At 39.8% G+C, this 15,147-nt stretch overlaps 1 protein-coding gene across 19 annotated transcripts in view; it reads right to left on the reverse strand.

Moving 5' to 3' along the window:
* Nucleotides 1–248: 248 nt before the first annotated feature.
* The window catches only part of FBXW12 (F-box and WD repeat domain containing 12), an 80,273-nt gene continuing 65,374 nt past the window's right edge, over nucleotides 249–15,147 (reverse strand). For 13 of the 19 annotated variants that reach the window (XM_053219456.1, XM_053219459.1, XM_053219454.1 and 10 more), the window contains 2 exons: nucleotides 14,975–15,108; nucleotides 250–6,091 (listed from right to left, as the gene is read on the reverse strand). In XM_053219456.1, the coding sequence (XP_053075431.1) occupies nucleotides 5,992–6,091; nucleotides 14,975–15,108 (234 nt within the window). In that variant the 3' untranslated portion in view covers nucleotides 250–5,991. Of the gene's footprint in view, nucleotides 6,092–11,277; nucleotides 12,015–14,974; nucleotides 15,109–15,147 lie in introns of those variants that run through there. The other 6 variants (XR_008297156.1, XR_008297155.1, XM_053219470.1 and 3 more) reach the window with 6 other exon arrangements.

Consider the following 15,147-nt stretch of genomic DNA (forward strand, 5'->3'; position numbering starts at 1 on the left):
ATCCATTGATGGATAGATTGCTTCCATGTCTTGGCCATTATAAAATACTGCAAAAACATAGGGGTATATATCTTTCTGAAGTAGCATTTCTGTTTCCTTCAGGTAAGTACCCAGAAGTAGAATTACTGGATTGTATGGTATTTCTATTTCCAATTTTTTCAGGAAGCTTCAGACTGTTTTCTAGAGTGTCTGCACCAGATTGCATTCCTACCAACAGTGCAACAAGAGCTCCTTTTCCTCCACATCCTCACCAACACTTGTTATTTCTTGTCTTTTTGATTCTAGACATTCTGACATGTGTAAGGGGATATCTTATGGTTTTGACTTGCATCTCCTTGATGAATAATGATGTTGAGCATCTTTCCATGTGTCTGTTGGCCACCTGTATATCTTCTTTGGAAAAATGTCTATTCAGGTCCTCTGCCATTTTTTAATTGGATTGTTTGTTGGTGTTAAGTTGTAGAACTTCTTTTATTTTGGATATTACTTGGATATTTTATAAATTTTAAAATTTTGGATATTAACCCCTTATCAGATATATCATTTGCAAGATCTCCCATTCAGTAGGTTGCCTTTTTGTTGATGGTTTTCTTTGCTCTGCAAAAGCTTTTTAGTTTGATGTAGCTTCAGTTGTTTATTTTTGCTTTTATTTCCTTTGCCCGAGGAGACCTATCTAGAAAAATGTCGCTAAAGCTGATGTCAAAAGAGAGACTTGTGTGCGTCAGTAGTTGATTTATATTTGTTGGTGGGTAGCATTCCATTGGATGGCTGGACCCGAATTGATCCTTTCACCAGTTGAAGGACAGTTAGGTTGTTTCCAGTTTTTGGTGATTATGAATACAGTTGCTATAAGCATTTACATACAGGTTTTTCTGTGACCATAAGTTTTCATTTCTCTTAGGTAAATACTTAGAATAGTTTGTATTGTTTCCCCACCTGCCCCCTCTAATCTAATAGGTGTATAACGGCATCTCATTGCAATTTTAGATTTCTTTAGTGGCTAGTGATGTGGATCATCTTTAATGAAGGTTGCCTCTTGTATATCCTCTTTAGTGAAGTAGCTGTTCAAGTCTTTTGCCCATTTTTAATTGGGTTTTCTTGTTGAGTTTTAAGAGCTCTTTATTTTTATTTATTTTGAGAGAGTGAGTGTGGGAGGGGCAGAGAGAGAATCTGTCAGCGCAGAGCCCAAACCCACAAACCATGAGATCATGACCTGAGCTGAAATCAAGAGTCAGACGCTCAATCCACTGAGCCACCCAGGAGCCCAAAGAGTTCTTTGTATATGGGATATAGGTTTGTAGGGGCTCAAAGAATTTGGGGGCTGATCAAGGAAAAAGGTATAACCACAAGAGGCAATGACACACAAACTTTACTGAGTGGTGCTTGGAGGGGAAGGTCCTCATATCACAAGACTGTCTAGAAGCTTGTGGTGTAGAAGCCACCATCTGGAGGGGAGGATGGCCTCCTGGAGAGGAGATAGAGGTGGGACAAGGGGACTTAGATGTCTAGGTGAGGTAGCCCAGCAGCACAGCTTGTGTACATGCGTGTTGAGGGGGAGGGGTGAGGCTCTGGGTCAAATAGTCCCGAATGACTGTGGCAGCCTGGGGCTTATAATCAGAAGGTTCTGGCTTATCAGTGGGGAATAGCAGTCAGGGGAGGTTTTAATGGGGGTATAAAAAGACAGGCTCTAAATGGCTAAAAATCTGCTTGTTTGGGCTATTTAAAAAATAATGTGTTAAAATTTGAACCTGGCATTGGCAGGCTTTTGAGGTAACTGGTCTCTTGCTTGTTTTTTGGAGCCAGTGATAAAGCACCTTAGGAATCTTAGGATCCAGAATCATAGAAGGTCACACACTAGGATTTTAAAACCTTTTTTTCCCCCAGCCAGTCTGACCATTGAGTAGTAGAGAGCCAGGAGAATTGACCCAAAAAGGAAAAAATTTTATCTTGTTAGCAGATCAATATTATGGTGCCTTTGGTGTGTGTCCTGTACTCAGTAAAACTTGGTGAGTGTGTTTACCTATAGGCAGCAGGATGTGCTAACCAGCACTAGACCTGCTCTCCTTTAGCAACCAGTGAGCCCTGTGGGGCTAGAGGACACTGAATGTTTGGTTGTACTGGTGAAGGTAGGTACTTCTCAGGTAAGAAAGTGACACAGCCACAGAGAAGTTAAAGTTGAAGGTCATCTGCAGGGCAACTGTTCATGTCCTGGGACTTGCCCATATGGTGGTACCCCATTCAGGGCGATTAATTCTGTTAAATTACAAAAATTCAACCAAGTAAATTTTATTTTCCGTTTTTAAAATTTTTAATGTTTATTTTTGAAAGATAGAGGGTGAGCAGGGGAGGGGCAGAGAGAGAGGGAGACACAGAATCTGAAGCAGGCTCCAGGCTCTGAGCTGTCAGCACAGGGCCCGATGTGGGGTTCAAACTCATGGACCTTGAGATCATGACCTGAGCCGAAGTCAGATGCTTTAACCAACTGAGCCACCGAGGTGCCCCTCAACCGAGGAAATGTTAAAGATCGAATTGGCTTTATTAATTCATTTGTGAATTGGACAGCATCCCCATCTAGCAAGGGAAGCTCCAAAGGGCTACAGAAAAGGAAATGTTTTTAAAGATAGGGAATGGGGGAAAAAAGGAAATTATTATCAACAAACCCATTGTTTTAGGCAAGGTTGTGCTCCTAAAGGGAATGGAAAGGGTCTAGCAGTAAATTTCCTAGTGCTGACCAGGATATTCCCATGTTGACCAGGTAAAGGTTACATTTCTGGGGGGCTGAAATTGCAGTTAGGTTAGGGTCCCAAATCACTAAACCAAGACATAATACCTAACTTATGGGACACCATTTGGGGCCTGTGGTTCTCTTATTCACGGTTCTAGCTCCTGGGGGTCAGGAGCAGGCCCAGCTTAGTGGAGCGGAGTGAAGAACAAGGTTCTAGAGAGGATGTACCTCTCTCTCCGGTAAAGTTTTTAGTAAGTAGAATGTATTAGTCAAATCAATAAACCATTCATTTTTTTGAATGTATCCATTAAAGCAATGATATCTAATAGAGGAGTTCTGATGAAAGGAATAGCCCTGTTTAATTCTCTGTGGTCTATAGTTAGCCCACACTCATAGTGGTGGCTTTTAGCACTGAGGGTCCCAGGGAAATGAAAGAAGGGAGGGGGGGAGTCAGTACCCCTTCTGTAACTAAGTCAGCAGTAGTGGGCCTTCACTCTGCAGGGTCCAGACTTACTGGTAGTCCCCAGCAGCTGGGGCCCACCCACAGAGCTTCCTGGGGCTGAGACAAATAAAACCTGGCCTGGATTAGGGAGCACAGGTCAAAAGTGAACTGCCAGAGCCTTGTAGGGATGTTTACAAAAAGAAGGGGCTAAAATATCACTAAGGTTTATTATTTCTGTGGTTTCTTGAATTCTTTTTACCCCAAATCCAAATTAGAGTAGTCCCTTTATTAAACCTTCATCTGTATATGACCTCTCTCTAGTTCTGGAATCTTGACTGATGTCAACTCCACCTCCAAGGAGGAGGAGGAGCTGAGAGAGGCAGCCATCCCCATCATCCTTCTCCAATGGGTAGACTTCCCTTCAGTTTACCTACAAGGGAAGGACAGTTACTTTTCCGAGGGTCCCGGACCTTGCAGCTCTGTGACCTGACCTCCACTTTGGCAGGGGTCCTGTCTTCCATCGTGGAGTCCTTAAAAAGTCTGTGAATAAGGCATGTGGCATTTGTTGGCTTTTCTGGATTTATCCCTGCCCCCCTTTTTCGTTCCCCAACTTAGAAGGTTTCTCTTCAATTCCAGCCACCTTAACCATGGATTTTAAGGTTTTTTGCATTTGCAGTTTTGAACAATGTTTGGTTCTGTGTGTAGAAAGTTTTCTCTGCATATCTTGACCACTTTTTTCTGGAAAATGAAAGCCAAAAGCAGTTCAATTGTGTGTCTTTAGCTTAGGTTATTTAGAAATCACAGACACTGTGGGATCCTATTTGCTCCTCTTTCCTTGGACAAGTTACATTCTTTGTGCTCATGCACATATAAGTCCACCTATTTCACACACTTTTCCTCTGTCACATCTTACCTTTATAACAGAGATTCTAAGCAAGAAAAATGACCTCGCTGCCTTTCCTTAGTTACTGTGGCTACTTTTGTTTTTTCAGTTGAGGTAAAAATCATATGTAACATTAGTTTCAGGTGTATGCTATGGCTACTTCTAAATCAATTTCCTAAAGGTCAGTGAAAAGGATCTTTTAAGAATATACATCTATAGGGCCACCTGGGTGGCTCAGCCTGTGAAGCATCGGACTCTTGATTATCGGTTCAGGTCATGATCTCATGGTTCGTGAGTTTGAGTTCCACATCAGGCTCTGCACTGACAGGGCAGAGCCTGCTTGGGATTCTCTCTCTGCCCTTCCTCCATGCTCGCTGGCTTGCTCTCCCTCCCTCCCTCAAAATAAAATTAAAAAGAATACAGGTCTATAAAATATAGGTCTTTTTTCTCTTTTGTTAAAAAAAAAAAAAACAACTATGTGGATTATATCTTGCAAATGTCTGTGTGACTTGAAACTTTGACTTTCTACCCTTCGGTTAGTAGTGTTCCTCGCTGACTTCAGCCCCCGAGACTTCCTTTGATTCTGACTTAAGTCAAACATGCAACTATCCCAGAACTGTCAGGTGCTGTTTACAGTGTATCTCCTTGCTAACTTCTCCACCCAACCTTGTCGTCTCCAGAGACCCCTCACTGGGCTTCCTTTCCTTTCTCCTCCAGGTCACAGCTTAATGTTTACTTTGACCAGGGGGCCTGGATGGCTCAGTTAAGCATCCTACTTTGGCTCAGGTCATCATCTCACAAAACGTGAGTTCAAGCCCCACATCCAGCTCTCTGCTGTCAGCACAGAGCCTGCTTTGCATACTCTGTCCCACTCTCTCTGCCTCTCCCCTGCTCGCACTCTCTAAAAAATAAACATTCAAAAAAAGTTTATTTTGACCAGGAGGGGACAGTGGGCACATCAACAAATCCATACTGCTCACTGGAGAAATCTCCCATTGAGATTACATTCCCATTACAGTACGATCTACTCCCTCAGGCCATCTTTCTTCCAGTCCTCTCCACCTCTCAAAGCCAGGAGGGTAGACCTGGGGCTCTTAGATTTGATTTTTTAGTACTCTCATCCCTGAACTCTGAATCCTGAGCCAGTGATACAAACTTAGGGGACAGTTTTGTTTTTTTTTTTTTTTTTTTTTGCCTCCATTACAATGGCTGTGTCTGATACAGAAATTGAAACTTTCATGTGATGTAGCTTTGGCTACATTTTCTATTTCCTAGTCCTTTTGAGCATTTTTTTTTTATTACCATTTATATTCTGAGTCTCTTCTAGCTACCTTTAAGTATTAATGTCTATGTTTTTCTAATATTTATTTTTTGCTTGCATCTTACAGAATTTTTTTTGCTTGCTTATAGGCAAGGAACAGTGAATACAGATGGCCTTCACTTTTTCAATTATTTTTAAAGATTTTTTAAAGTAATCTCTACACCCAACATGGGGCTTGAACTTACAACCCCAAGATAATGAGTTGCACACTCTGCTGACTGAGCCAGGTAGGCGCCCCTTAATTTTTTTTTTTTTTAATTTTAAGTAGGCTGCATGCCCAACATTGGGGCTTGAACTCACAGCCCTGAGATCAAGAGGGTTGTGCCTTCACTTTTAAACTAGCCTCAATCCAAAGTCATACTTTCCCCTCTCATATGCTCCCCTTGAATTGATTTGTGTGACCATTTTACTACCTTAGTATTCGATACTGTCCCTGATGGCAAGGACAAGGATATGTTGCTCTACATTCTATCTGTTACAGTGTCTGATTTACCAAAGACAGTTAAATCATTGCTTCTTTCCCAATAGCACTCAAATAATCATTCTGAGTTTGCAAACAGAATTCTCTTTACTACATTGTGGGAGATGATGCAAGGTTAATTATTCCATTAGTTTCCATATTATGTATGCAAAGAATACATCACCAGAATGCTGGACTCACGATTTTTTGACACCACACATACTATGCTCATGTTATCACATATTGCTTTGGAGACGTAGCTGCCAACAGAAAAAAACACAACGTAATTAATGGACAAAAGGGAAAGTAGTTATTTCTATTGTTGATGATACTAAATTTGAACCTGACAAAGATACCTTTTTCCCAAATCAATTGATCCTAAGTCACTCTTATATTTGGTTTCAAATGACTGCACAGATCTGGCAAAGTTATGATGATTACTATTTGCAGGAGTCGCAATCTCAACCTGCCCTGAGATAGCACTGCCAGAATTATCAAGATCTAGCAAATCAGAGATATTATTTAATAATGATAGAGAATATTTTTATTTTAAAAGAGAATTCTGTTCCTTTTGACTATACCTGCTCTATTCCAGGCGAGTACCTAAAAGAGGCCATGCCTCCCTCCCCCTGAGGTGATGGGGAGATTGTGGGGCATGGCCCTGTCAACTCTTCTCATCCTGTATTAAGGAGGTGATACTCCTACACCCCTCTTCTCCAGGAGTCCAGAAACTGGGGGTGGAGTTCTGTTAACCATCCCTGACTTGCACTAACCCAAGCAAAGGTGGCACCTTTACTCCTCCCCTGGGGAGGGGAGACTGTGAGATGGACACTGTTGACCATCTCCTCCCTCCCCTGTGCTAAGGTGAGTAGAGGTGGACTCTTTCCTCTTCCCTTCAAACACTGCGGAGATAAGTAATAGCTAAAAAACTCAAATTTGGTAAACCTACAGACTGAAAAAGCTGATCAAACCCAAACAGGTTAAATTCAAAGAAGTCTATATCAAACATATCAAATTTCTGAAAACTAAAGACAATAACTTGAATCAGCCTGAGAAAAATGACACTTTATCTATAGAAGAGCACCACTTTGACAGTGGATTTCTCATTGGATACCATAGAAGCCAGAAGGAAATAGCACAACATTTTCCAAATGCTGAAATAAGAAAAGTAAATATACCAACTAAAAGATCTTGGCACAATGTGGATAAAAATCATGACAATTAGATGCTGTCTACAAGAAACTAACTTCAATTATAATGATACAAGCAGATTGTTTTCCATTCCTCTGCTTCCAATGTAACATACAAACATTAATCAAAAGACAGCAGGACTAGCTAAGTGAATAACAGGTAAAGTAGATCTCAGAGCAAAGAAAACTGCCAAGAACAAGCAGGGACATTACACAAAAATAAAAGGCCAACTAACCAAGAAGACCTAATACTACTAAATGTGTATGTACTAAATAACAGAGCTGCAAAATACATGAAGTAAAAACTGATGGATTAAATTTTTTTTAATGTTTATTTTTGAGAAAGAGCAGGGGACAGCAGAGAGAGGGAGACACAGAATCTGAAGCAGGCTCCAGGCTCTGTGCTGACAGCTCAGGGCTCCAACTCACAAACCATGAGATCATGACCTGAGCCGAAGTTGAACACTCAACTGGCTGAGCCACCCAGGTGCCCCCAAACTGACAGAATTTAAAGGAAAAAGGGACATCCAGATTTATAGTCAGGAAATTCAGTGGTCTTCTCTCATAACTGATAGAACCCTAAGATCAAAAATCAGAAAGGATACAGAGGAACTGAAAAAGATAAATCAACCACAATGCTCCAGTTGCCAAATATAGAACACTCTACCCAACAAGAGCAGGATATGCATTCTTTTCAAGCACACACGGAAACTTCAAGATTGTTTTATGACCCAGGGTAGAGTCTAAGTTAAACAGATGTAAAAGAATTGAGAATATACAAAGTGTGCTCTCTATAACTGATTCACACTAGAAATCAATACAAAGATAGCAATAAAATATCAAAATACTTGAAAAATAAACACACTTTTAAATAATCCATGGGTCTCTACTCCTGAAACTAATACTATATGTTAAATAAGTGGAATTTAAATAAAACTTGAAAATAAGTAGTCCATGGGTCAAAGGGGAAAAGGGAAATTAAAAAGTATATGGAACAGAGGCACCTGGATGGCTCAGTTAAGTGTCCCACTCTTGGCTTCGGCTCAGGTAATGATCCCATAGTTTGGGAGATCAAGCCCTGCATCAGGCTCTGTGCTGACAGCATGGAGCCTACTTGGGGTTCTGTCTTTCCCTCTCTCTCTGCCCCTCCACTGCCAGCTCATGCTCGCTGTGTCCCCCCACTCTCAAAATAAACAAAAAAAGTATTTAAAAAAAAGTATATGGAACTGAGTGAAAATGAAAATACAATCAATTGAAATCTGTAAGTTGAAGCCAAAGCAGTGCTTAGTGAGAAATTTAGAACATCAAATGCTTATATTTAAAAAGAGAGGTCTCAAAGCAATAATCTAAATTCCTACCTCAAAAACTGGAGAACAAACCAAAGCAAGAAGGGAATAAAAAAGCAGAGATGAAACTGAGAACAGGGGAAAAAAAAAGACAAAAGCTGTTTCTTTGAAAAGGTAATAGAAATTGATAAACCTCTGTTAAGACTAAGAAAAAAAAAAAGACAAATCCCCAATATCAGGAGTAAAGGGGTTGATATCACCATGATTCTGCAGATACGTAAAAGACTGAAAGGAACAAATCCACGCACATAAATTTGACAAGTTAGATGAAATGACTAATTCCTGGAAAACTACAAACTACCAAAGCTCATGCAGCAGAAAAGAGACAATATGAATGGTGCTATAACCATTAAAGAATTCATAGTTATAACCTTCCAAAAAAGTAATCTCTGGGCCCAGATGGTTCCACTGGAGACCATTAAATTTTATTTGTTGTTTATTTTTATTTTTTTGAAATAGGCTTCATGCCCAGAGCCCACTGCAGGGCTTGAACTCACAACCCTGAGATCAAGAGTTGGGTGCTTAACTGACTGAGCCACCCAAATGTCCCCTATTAAACTTTTAAAGAAGAAATAACACCAATTCTACAAAATCTTTCCAGAAGATAGAAGGTCAGGAAACACTTGCCACTAATTTTATGGAACCACCACTATTTTAACGCCAAAATGAGACAAAGACAGTACATAAGACTACCGATCAATATCCCTTGTGAATACAGAAGCAAAAATCATTAACAAAATATTAATAAATTAAATCTAGCAATATATAAAAATATATACAATATGACCAAGTGGGGTTTATTCCAAGAATGCAAGGCTGGTTCAATATTCAGAGCCAATCGATGTAATTTGACTTATTAACAACCTAAAAAGGAAAAATCAGTGGCACCCGCCTGGCTCAGTCAGTGGAGCATGCTACTATTGATCTTGGGGTCATGAGTTTGAGCTTCACGTTGGGCACAGAGATTACTTAAAATTTTGGGGCACCTGTGTGGCTCAGTCAAGCATCTGACTTCACTCAGGTCATGATCTCATGGTTCAGGAGTTTGAGCCCCACATCCAGCTCTCTGCTGTCAGCACAGACTTGCTTTGGATCCTCTGTCCCCCTCTCTCTCTCTCTCTGCCCTTCCCCCACTCATGCTCCCACTCTTTCTCTCTCTAAACATTAAAAATTTTTAAAAATAAAACATTAAAAAAATAAAAAATAAATAAAAAGAAGAAATAATGTTCTTATAGTAACTGATACAAGAAAAGCATTTGGCAAAATTTAACATCTATTGATAAAAACGCTCAGCAAATCAGGACTAGAAGGGAACTTCCTGAACCTAATAAAAGGCAATTACAAAAACATACAATGAATATCATAATGGTGAAAGACTCAACACTTTCTATAAAAGTCAAGGATACCTGCTCTCCACTCCAATGTTGTTACTGAAGGTTTTTATGTTTTTAAGCTCTACGCCCAATGTGGGGCTTGAACTCATGACCCTGAGATCAAGAGTTGCATGCTCTACAACTGAGGCAGTCAGGTGCTCCTTGTTATTGAAGGTTATATCCAATGCAAAAGTCAAGAACAAGGAATAAAAGATGTACAGATGGAAAGTGGGGGGGGAGGGGAGAAGCTGTTGACAGATGACATGACTGTATACATAGAAAAATCACAAAATATCTATAAATTAATAAAAGCTATTTAAAAAAAAAAGCTATTTGAATAACAGTTTAGCAAGGTTGCAGGATACCAAGTTAGTATTTCAAAAGTCAATCATGGGGCGACTGGGTGGCTTGACTGGTTGAGTGTCTGACTTTGGCTCAGGCCATGATCTTGCAATTCATGAGTTCAAGCCCCACATCAGGCTCGCTGCTGTCAGCCTGTCAGCACAAAGCCCACTTCAGATCCTCTGTCCCTCTCCGCCCCTCCCCCTGCTTGTGCTCTCTCTCAAAAAATAAAACATCAAAAAAAGTCAATCATATTTCTACATCCTATTAATAAAAAGTAGAAAATTGAAGACATTACTGTTTGTTTATGGTAGCACCCAAACCACTAAATGGTAGAATCTTACAAAATATTTGCAAAATCTGTATCTTGAAAACTACAAAAACACTGATAAAATAAGGAAGACTTAATAAGAGACGTAAGGTTCATGGATTAGAAGACTCAATTGTAAAGGTCCCCAAACTTATCTATAGATCCAATAGAATTCCAGTATAAATTCCAGCAGAATTGTGTGTGTGTGTTCTATTTCTTTTAAAGTTTATGTATGTATGTTTGTATGTAATCTCTACACCCATTGTGGGGCTTGAACTCACAACCAGGAGATCAAGAGTCACATGCTCTTCTGACTGAGCTAGCCAGGAGCCCTTAATTTTTTTTTTTTAAATTTCCTTAAGTAATCTCTAAGACCCACATGGGACTCAAAGTCACCACCCCAATATTGAGAGTCACATGCTCCACCAACTGAGCCAGCAGGGTGCTCCCCCCCAGAATTTTTATAGACATTTACAAACTTATTCTAAAATATATGTGAAAAAGCAAAGGAACCAGAATAGTCACAGAAATTTTGCAAAAGAACAAACTGGAGGACTCCCATCAGATTTTTAAATTTCTATAAAGTTACACTTTCCAAGTAGTGTGCTATTAGAGAAAGGATAGACACAAAGATCCTTGGAACAAAAGAGTCTTGAAATCTATATATATAATATATAAATATAACTATATATATAAATCTATATATAGTTATATAGATATATAGTTTATATATATTGTGTATATATATGTAAGTGTATATATACGTATAGTCAATTTTTGACAAATATGTAAAGGAATGAAGAATGTTTTTTTCACCCACAAATGGAGCTGAATAATTAAATACCTGTATGCAAAAGAAAGGAAGAAAAAGAAAAGAAAGAAAGAAAGAAAGAGAAAGAAAGAAAGAAACTTTGATCTATATCTTGCCCTATATAAAATTTAATTCAAAATAGATAACAGACTGGGGCACCGGGGTAGCTCAGTCAGTTAAGCATCTGACTCTTGATTTCGGCTCAGGTCATGCTCTCACAGTCATGAGATCAAGCCTTGCATTGGCTCTGCACTAGGCATGGAGCCTGCTTAAGATTCTCCCCTCTCCCTCTGCCCCTCCCCAGCTTGTGTGCTCTCTCTCTCAAAAAAACAAACCCAAAATGGGTAACAGATCTAAACGTGAAACCTAAAACTATACAATTTTGACAAAAATATAGGGGAAAATCTTTGGGACCTTGGGTTGGGCAAAGATTTCTTAGATACAACATCTCGAACCTCATCTTTTTAGAAGAAAAATTGGACTTCATCAAAACTAAGAATACTTGCTCTTTGAAAGACAGTGTTAGAGTAGAAAGACTAACCACAAAGTGGAAGAAGATATTTGCAAAGCCTTATCTGATAAAAAAAAAAAAACAAAACAAAACAAAAAAAAAAAACCTTACATTCCAGGGGCACCTGGGTGGCTCAGTTGGTTAAGCATCTGACTTCAGCTCAGGTCATGATCTCACCATTCATGAGTTTGAGCCTGCATTGGGCTCTGTGCTGACCGCTTGGAGCCTGGAGGCTGCTTCAGATTTTGTGTCTCCCTCTCTCTCTGCCCACCCCCACTCATGCTCTGTCTCTCTCTGGGTCTCAAAAATAAATAAACGTTGAAAATAAACATTAAAAAAAAAACTTACGTTACAAATATATAAACTATCAAAACTCAATAACAACCCAACTAAAACAACCCAACTAAAAAATGTACAAAACGTTTGAACAAATGCTTCACCAAAGAAGCTATCTGGATGGCAAATAAGCCAATGAAAAGCTGCTCATCATCATTAGGGAAATAGACAACAAAACTGTAATGAAAGATCACTACATGCCCACTAGAATGTAAGAAAAAATAAAACAAAAATGGAACAATACCAAGTGGGAATGCAAAAATGTATAGCCCCCTAGGAAAGCATTTGCAATTTCTTATAAAGTGAAGCATTCCATATGACCTGACACTTCCACTCTTCGGATAAACATGTTTTCATATTTATCTAAGCTAGAAACAACATCAGTGACCCTCAACTAGTGAGGTGATAAACTGTGGTCCATCTACACAATGGGACAATAGTAAAAGGAACTCAGCAGTACAGGGGAGTGAATTACTGATACAGTCAGCAAGGGTGAATCTCAAAACCACAATGCTCACTGAAAGAAGTGAGACACAGGGCTCCTGGGTGGCTCAGTTGGTTAAATGTCTGACTCTTGATTTTGGCTCAGGTCATGATCTCATGATTCGGCAGATTGAGCCCCACATCGGGCTCTGTGCTTATGGCAAGGAGGCTGCTTGGTGTTCTCTCTCTTCCTCTCTCTCTGACACTCCCCCATTCTCTCACGCATTCATGTGAGCTCGCTCTCTCTCAAAATAAATAAACCTTTTTTTAAAAAAAAAAAAGCTAGACACAAAGGAATATATACCATATAATCCCATTTACATAAAAATTTAGAAAATTGAAAGTAATTAATAGGGACAGAAAACAGATCAGTGGCTGCCTGGTGCTGGGGATGGAAGGAGGGACACACTGCAATGGAGCATGGGAAAACCTTGGGGATGATGGACATACCCTGGTTTGTGCTTCTGATTAAAAGACTATTGTCAAAACTAAAACTGTGTTGGATAACTGGATTCTATTTCTTTGTATTGTTAAAAAAAATCAGACGGATAAAAGACATAATGCTGCATGGTATGGGACATCATCGGATATGAAGGGGATCTATTTAAAATTATTGAAAGGAGAAAAAAATAGAAAATATAGACAATCATTGATTAAAATAAATCTAAGCCACAAAACATTATTGGAAGGAGAAAAGCATTTATGACTTAGTAGGCTAAGGTTTATTAGATATATATGATAAAGAGCAAAAAATAAAACCTGCTAAGCATAGGGGCGCCTGGGTGGCTCAGTCGCTTAAGCATCTGACTTCGGCTCAGGTCATGATCTTACGGTTCATGGGTTCGAGTCCCACATCAGGCTCTGTGCTGGTGGCTCAGAGTCTGGAGCCTGTTTCAGAATCTGTCTCTCTCTGCCCCTCCCTAGCTTGTTCTCGCTCTCAAAAATAAATGTTAAAAAAATTTTTTTTAATCTGCTAAGCATAATTACATATTATATACGCTTAAATTTTTTTGTGCCTCAAAAACACTGGAAATATCTGAACATAGAGATTTAAATTACAGCTGCACAATACTCCATTATGTGGACATGCCAAAGTAATTTAAACAACATCTTATGTTTAGGCAGTTAGATGGTTTCCAGCATTAAGCAATCACAACTCATATTGTAATAAACAACCAATGTATTTATTCATTCATTTTTATTAAATAAATAAAACTTCATTTATTTTGAGAGAGACAGAAACAGCACGAGTGGGGAAGGTGCAGAGAGAGAGAGAGAGAGAGAGTGAGAATCCCAAGCAGGCTCTGCACTGTCAGCACAGAGTCCGACTCAGGGCTTGAACCCAGAAAGCCCCAAGATTGTGACCTGAGCCGAAAGCAAGAGTCAAACACTCAGCTGACTGAGCCACCCAGATGCCCCAACCAATGTATTTTTAATCATTGGAGGTGTACTGTCAAAGTAAATTCCTATTAGTGGCCCTGGCCCTAGGATATAGGCCCTGGTCCTATATCCTATTAGGATATGTATTATATTTTGTTAGATATTGCCAAAAATAAATGTTAGAAGGACAAGCAACAATGTTTATAAAAGACAAGAGCCTTATGTACAGCATGTAAAATCTCAAAAAAATAATTTAGATGAAGGCTAGCAACTTAAAAGAAAACCAAAATGGGGGCACCTGGGTGGCTCAGTTGGTTAAGTGTCCGACTTTGGCTCAGGTCATGAGCTCACAGTTCGTGGGTTTGAGCCCCACGTCGGGCTCTATGCTGACAGCTCAGAGCCTGGAGCCTGCTTCAGATTCTGTGTCTCCCTCTCTCTCTGCTCTTCCCCTGGTTCATGCTTGCTTGCTTGCTCGCTCTCTCAAATATAAATAAACATTTAAAAAAAAATTAAAGGGGCACGTAGGTGGCTCAGTCAGTTAAGCGTCTGACTTGATTCAGGTCATGATTTCACGGTTCCTGGGTTCGAGCCCCGCATCAGGTTCTGTGCTGACAGCTTGGAGCCTGGAGCCTGCTTGGGATTCTGTGTCTCCCTCTCTCTGCCCCACCCCCACTCACACTCTGTCTCTCTGTCTCTCCCAAAGATGAATAAACATTAAAAAAATTTTTTTAAATCAGCTTGCTAAGGAAGTGACCCAAATGACTGACGAACTCAAAAAATGTACAAACCTTGCAAGTAAAGACAGGACACTGAAGATATAAATCTTCCATATCCTGCTGTGGGCAAATAAATGGGAGCCATTTTGGAAAGCCTTTTGGAATCTACTCCAAGAGCTGTGAACATACTCCAAGAACTAACAATTCTCTTTTTGGACATAAGTTTATTCATAGATGTCCTTGAACTTAAAAAACAAAACTAAACCCTCACCTACTATCCCTTTATTTTTTTATGTAGAAATTTAAAATCTTGAAGGGAAGTTTAAGTCACAAAGCAGGGCTTACCAGCTGGGCGTCAGGTCACTCCCTATGTGTTCCAGGTGACAGCAGCTCTTGAGGTATGGATAACGGCCTTCCTCTTCCCACATGTACACATGCAGGGAGTCATCCATAGATGTGGTGAGGACATGCAGAGAATCCTTCAAAGGAGACGCGGGATGAGTGGCCCAGAGTCACAG

The sequence above is a fragment of the Acinonyx jubatus genome, chromosome A2 (assembly GCF_027475565.1).
Source record: "Acinonyx jubatus isolate Ajub_Pintada_27869175 chromosome A2, VMU_Ajub_asm_v1.0, whole genome shotgun sequence".
Taxonomy (NCBI): domain Eukaryota; kingdom Metazoa; phylum Chordata; class Mammalia; order Carnivora; family Felidae; genus Acinonyx; species Acinonyx jubatus.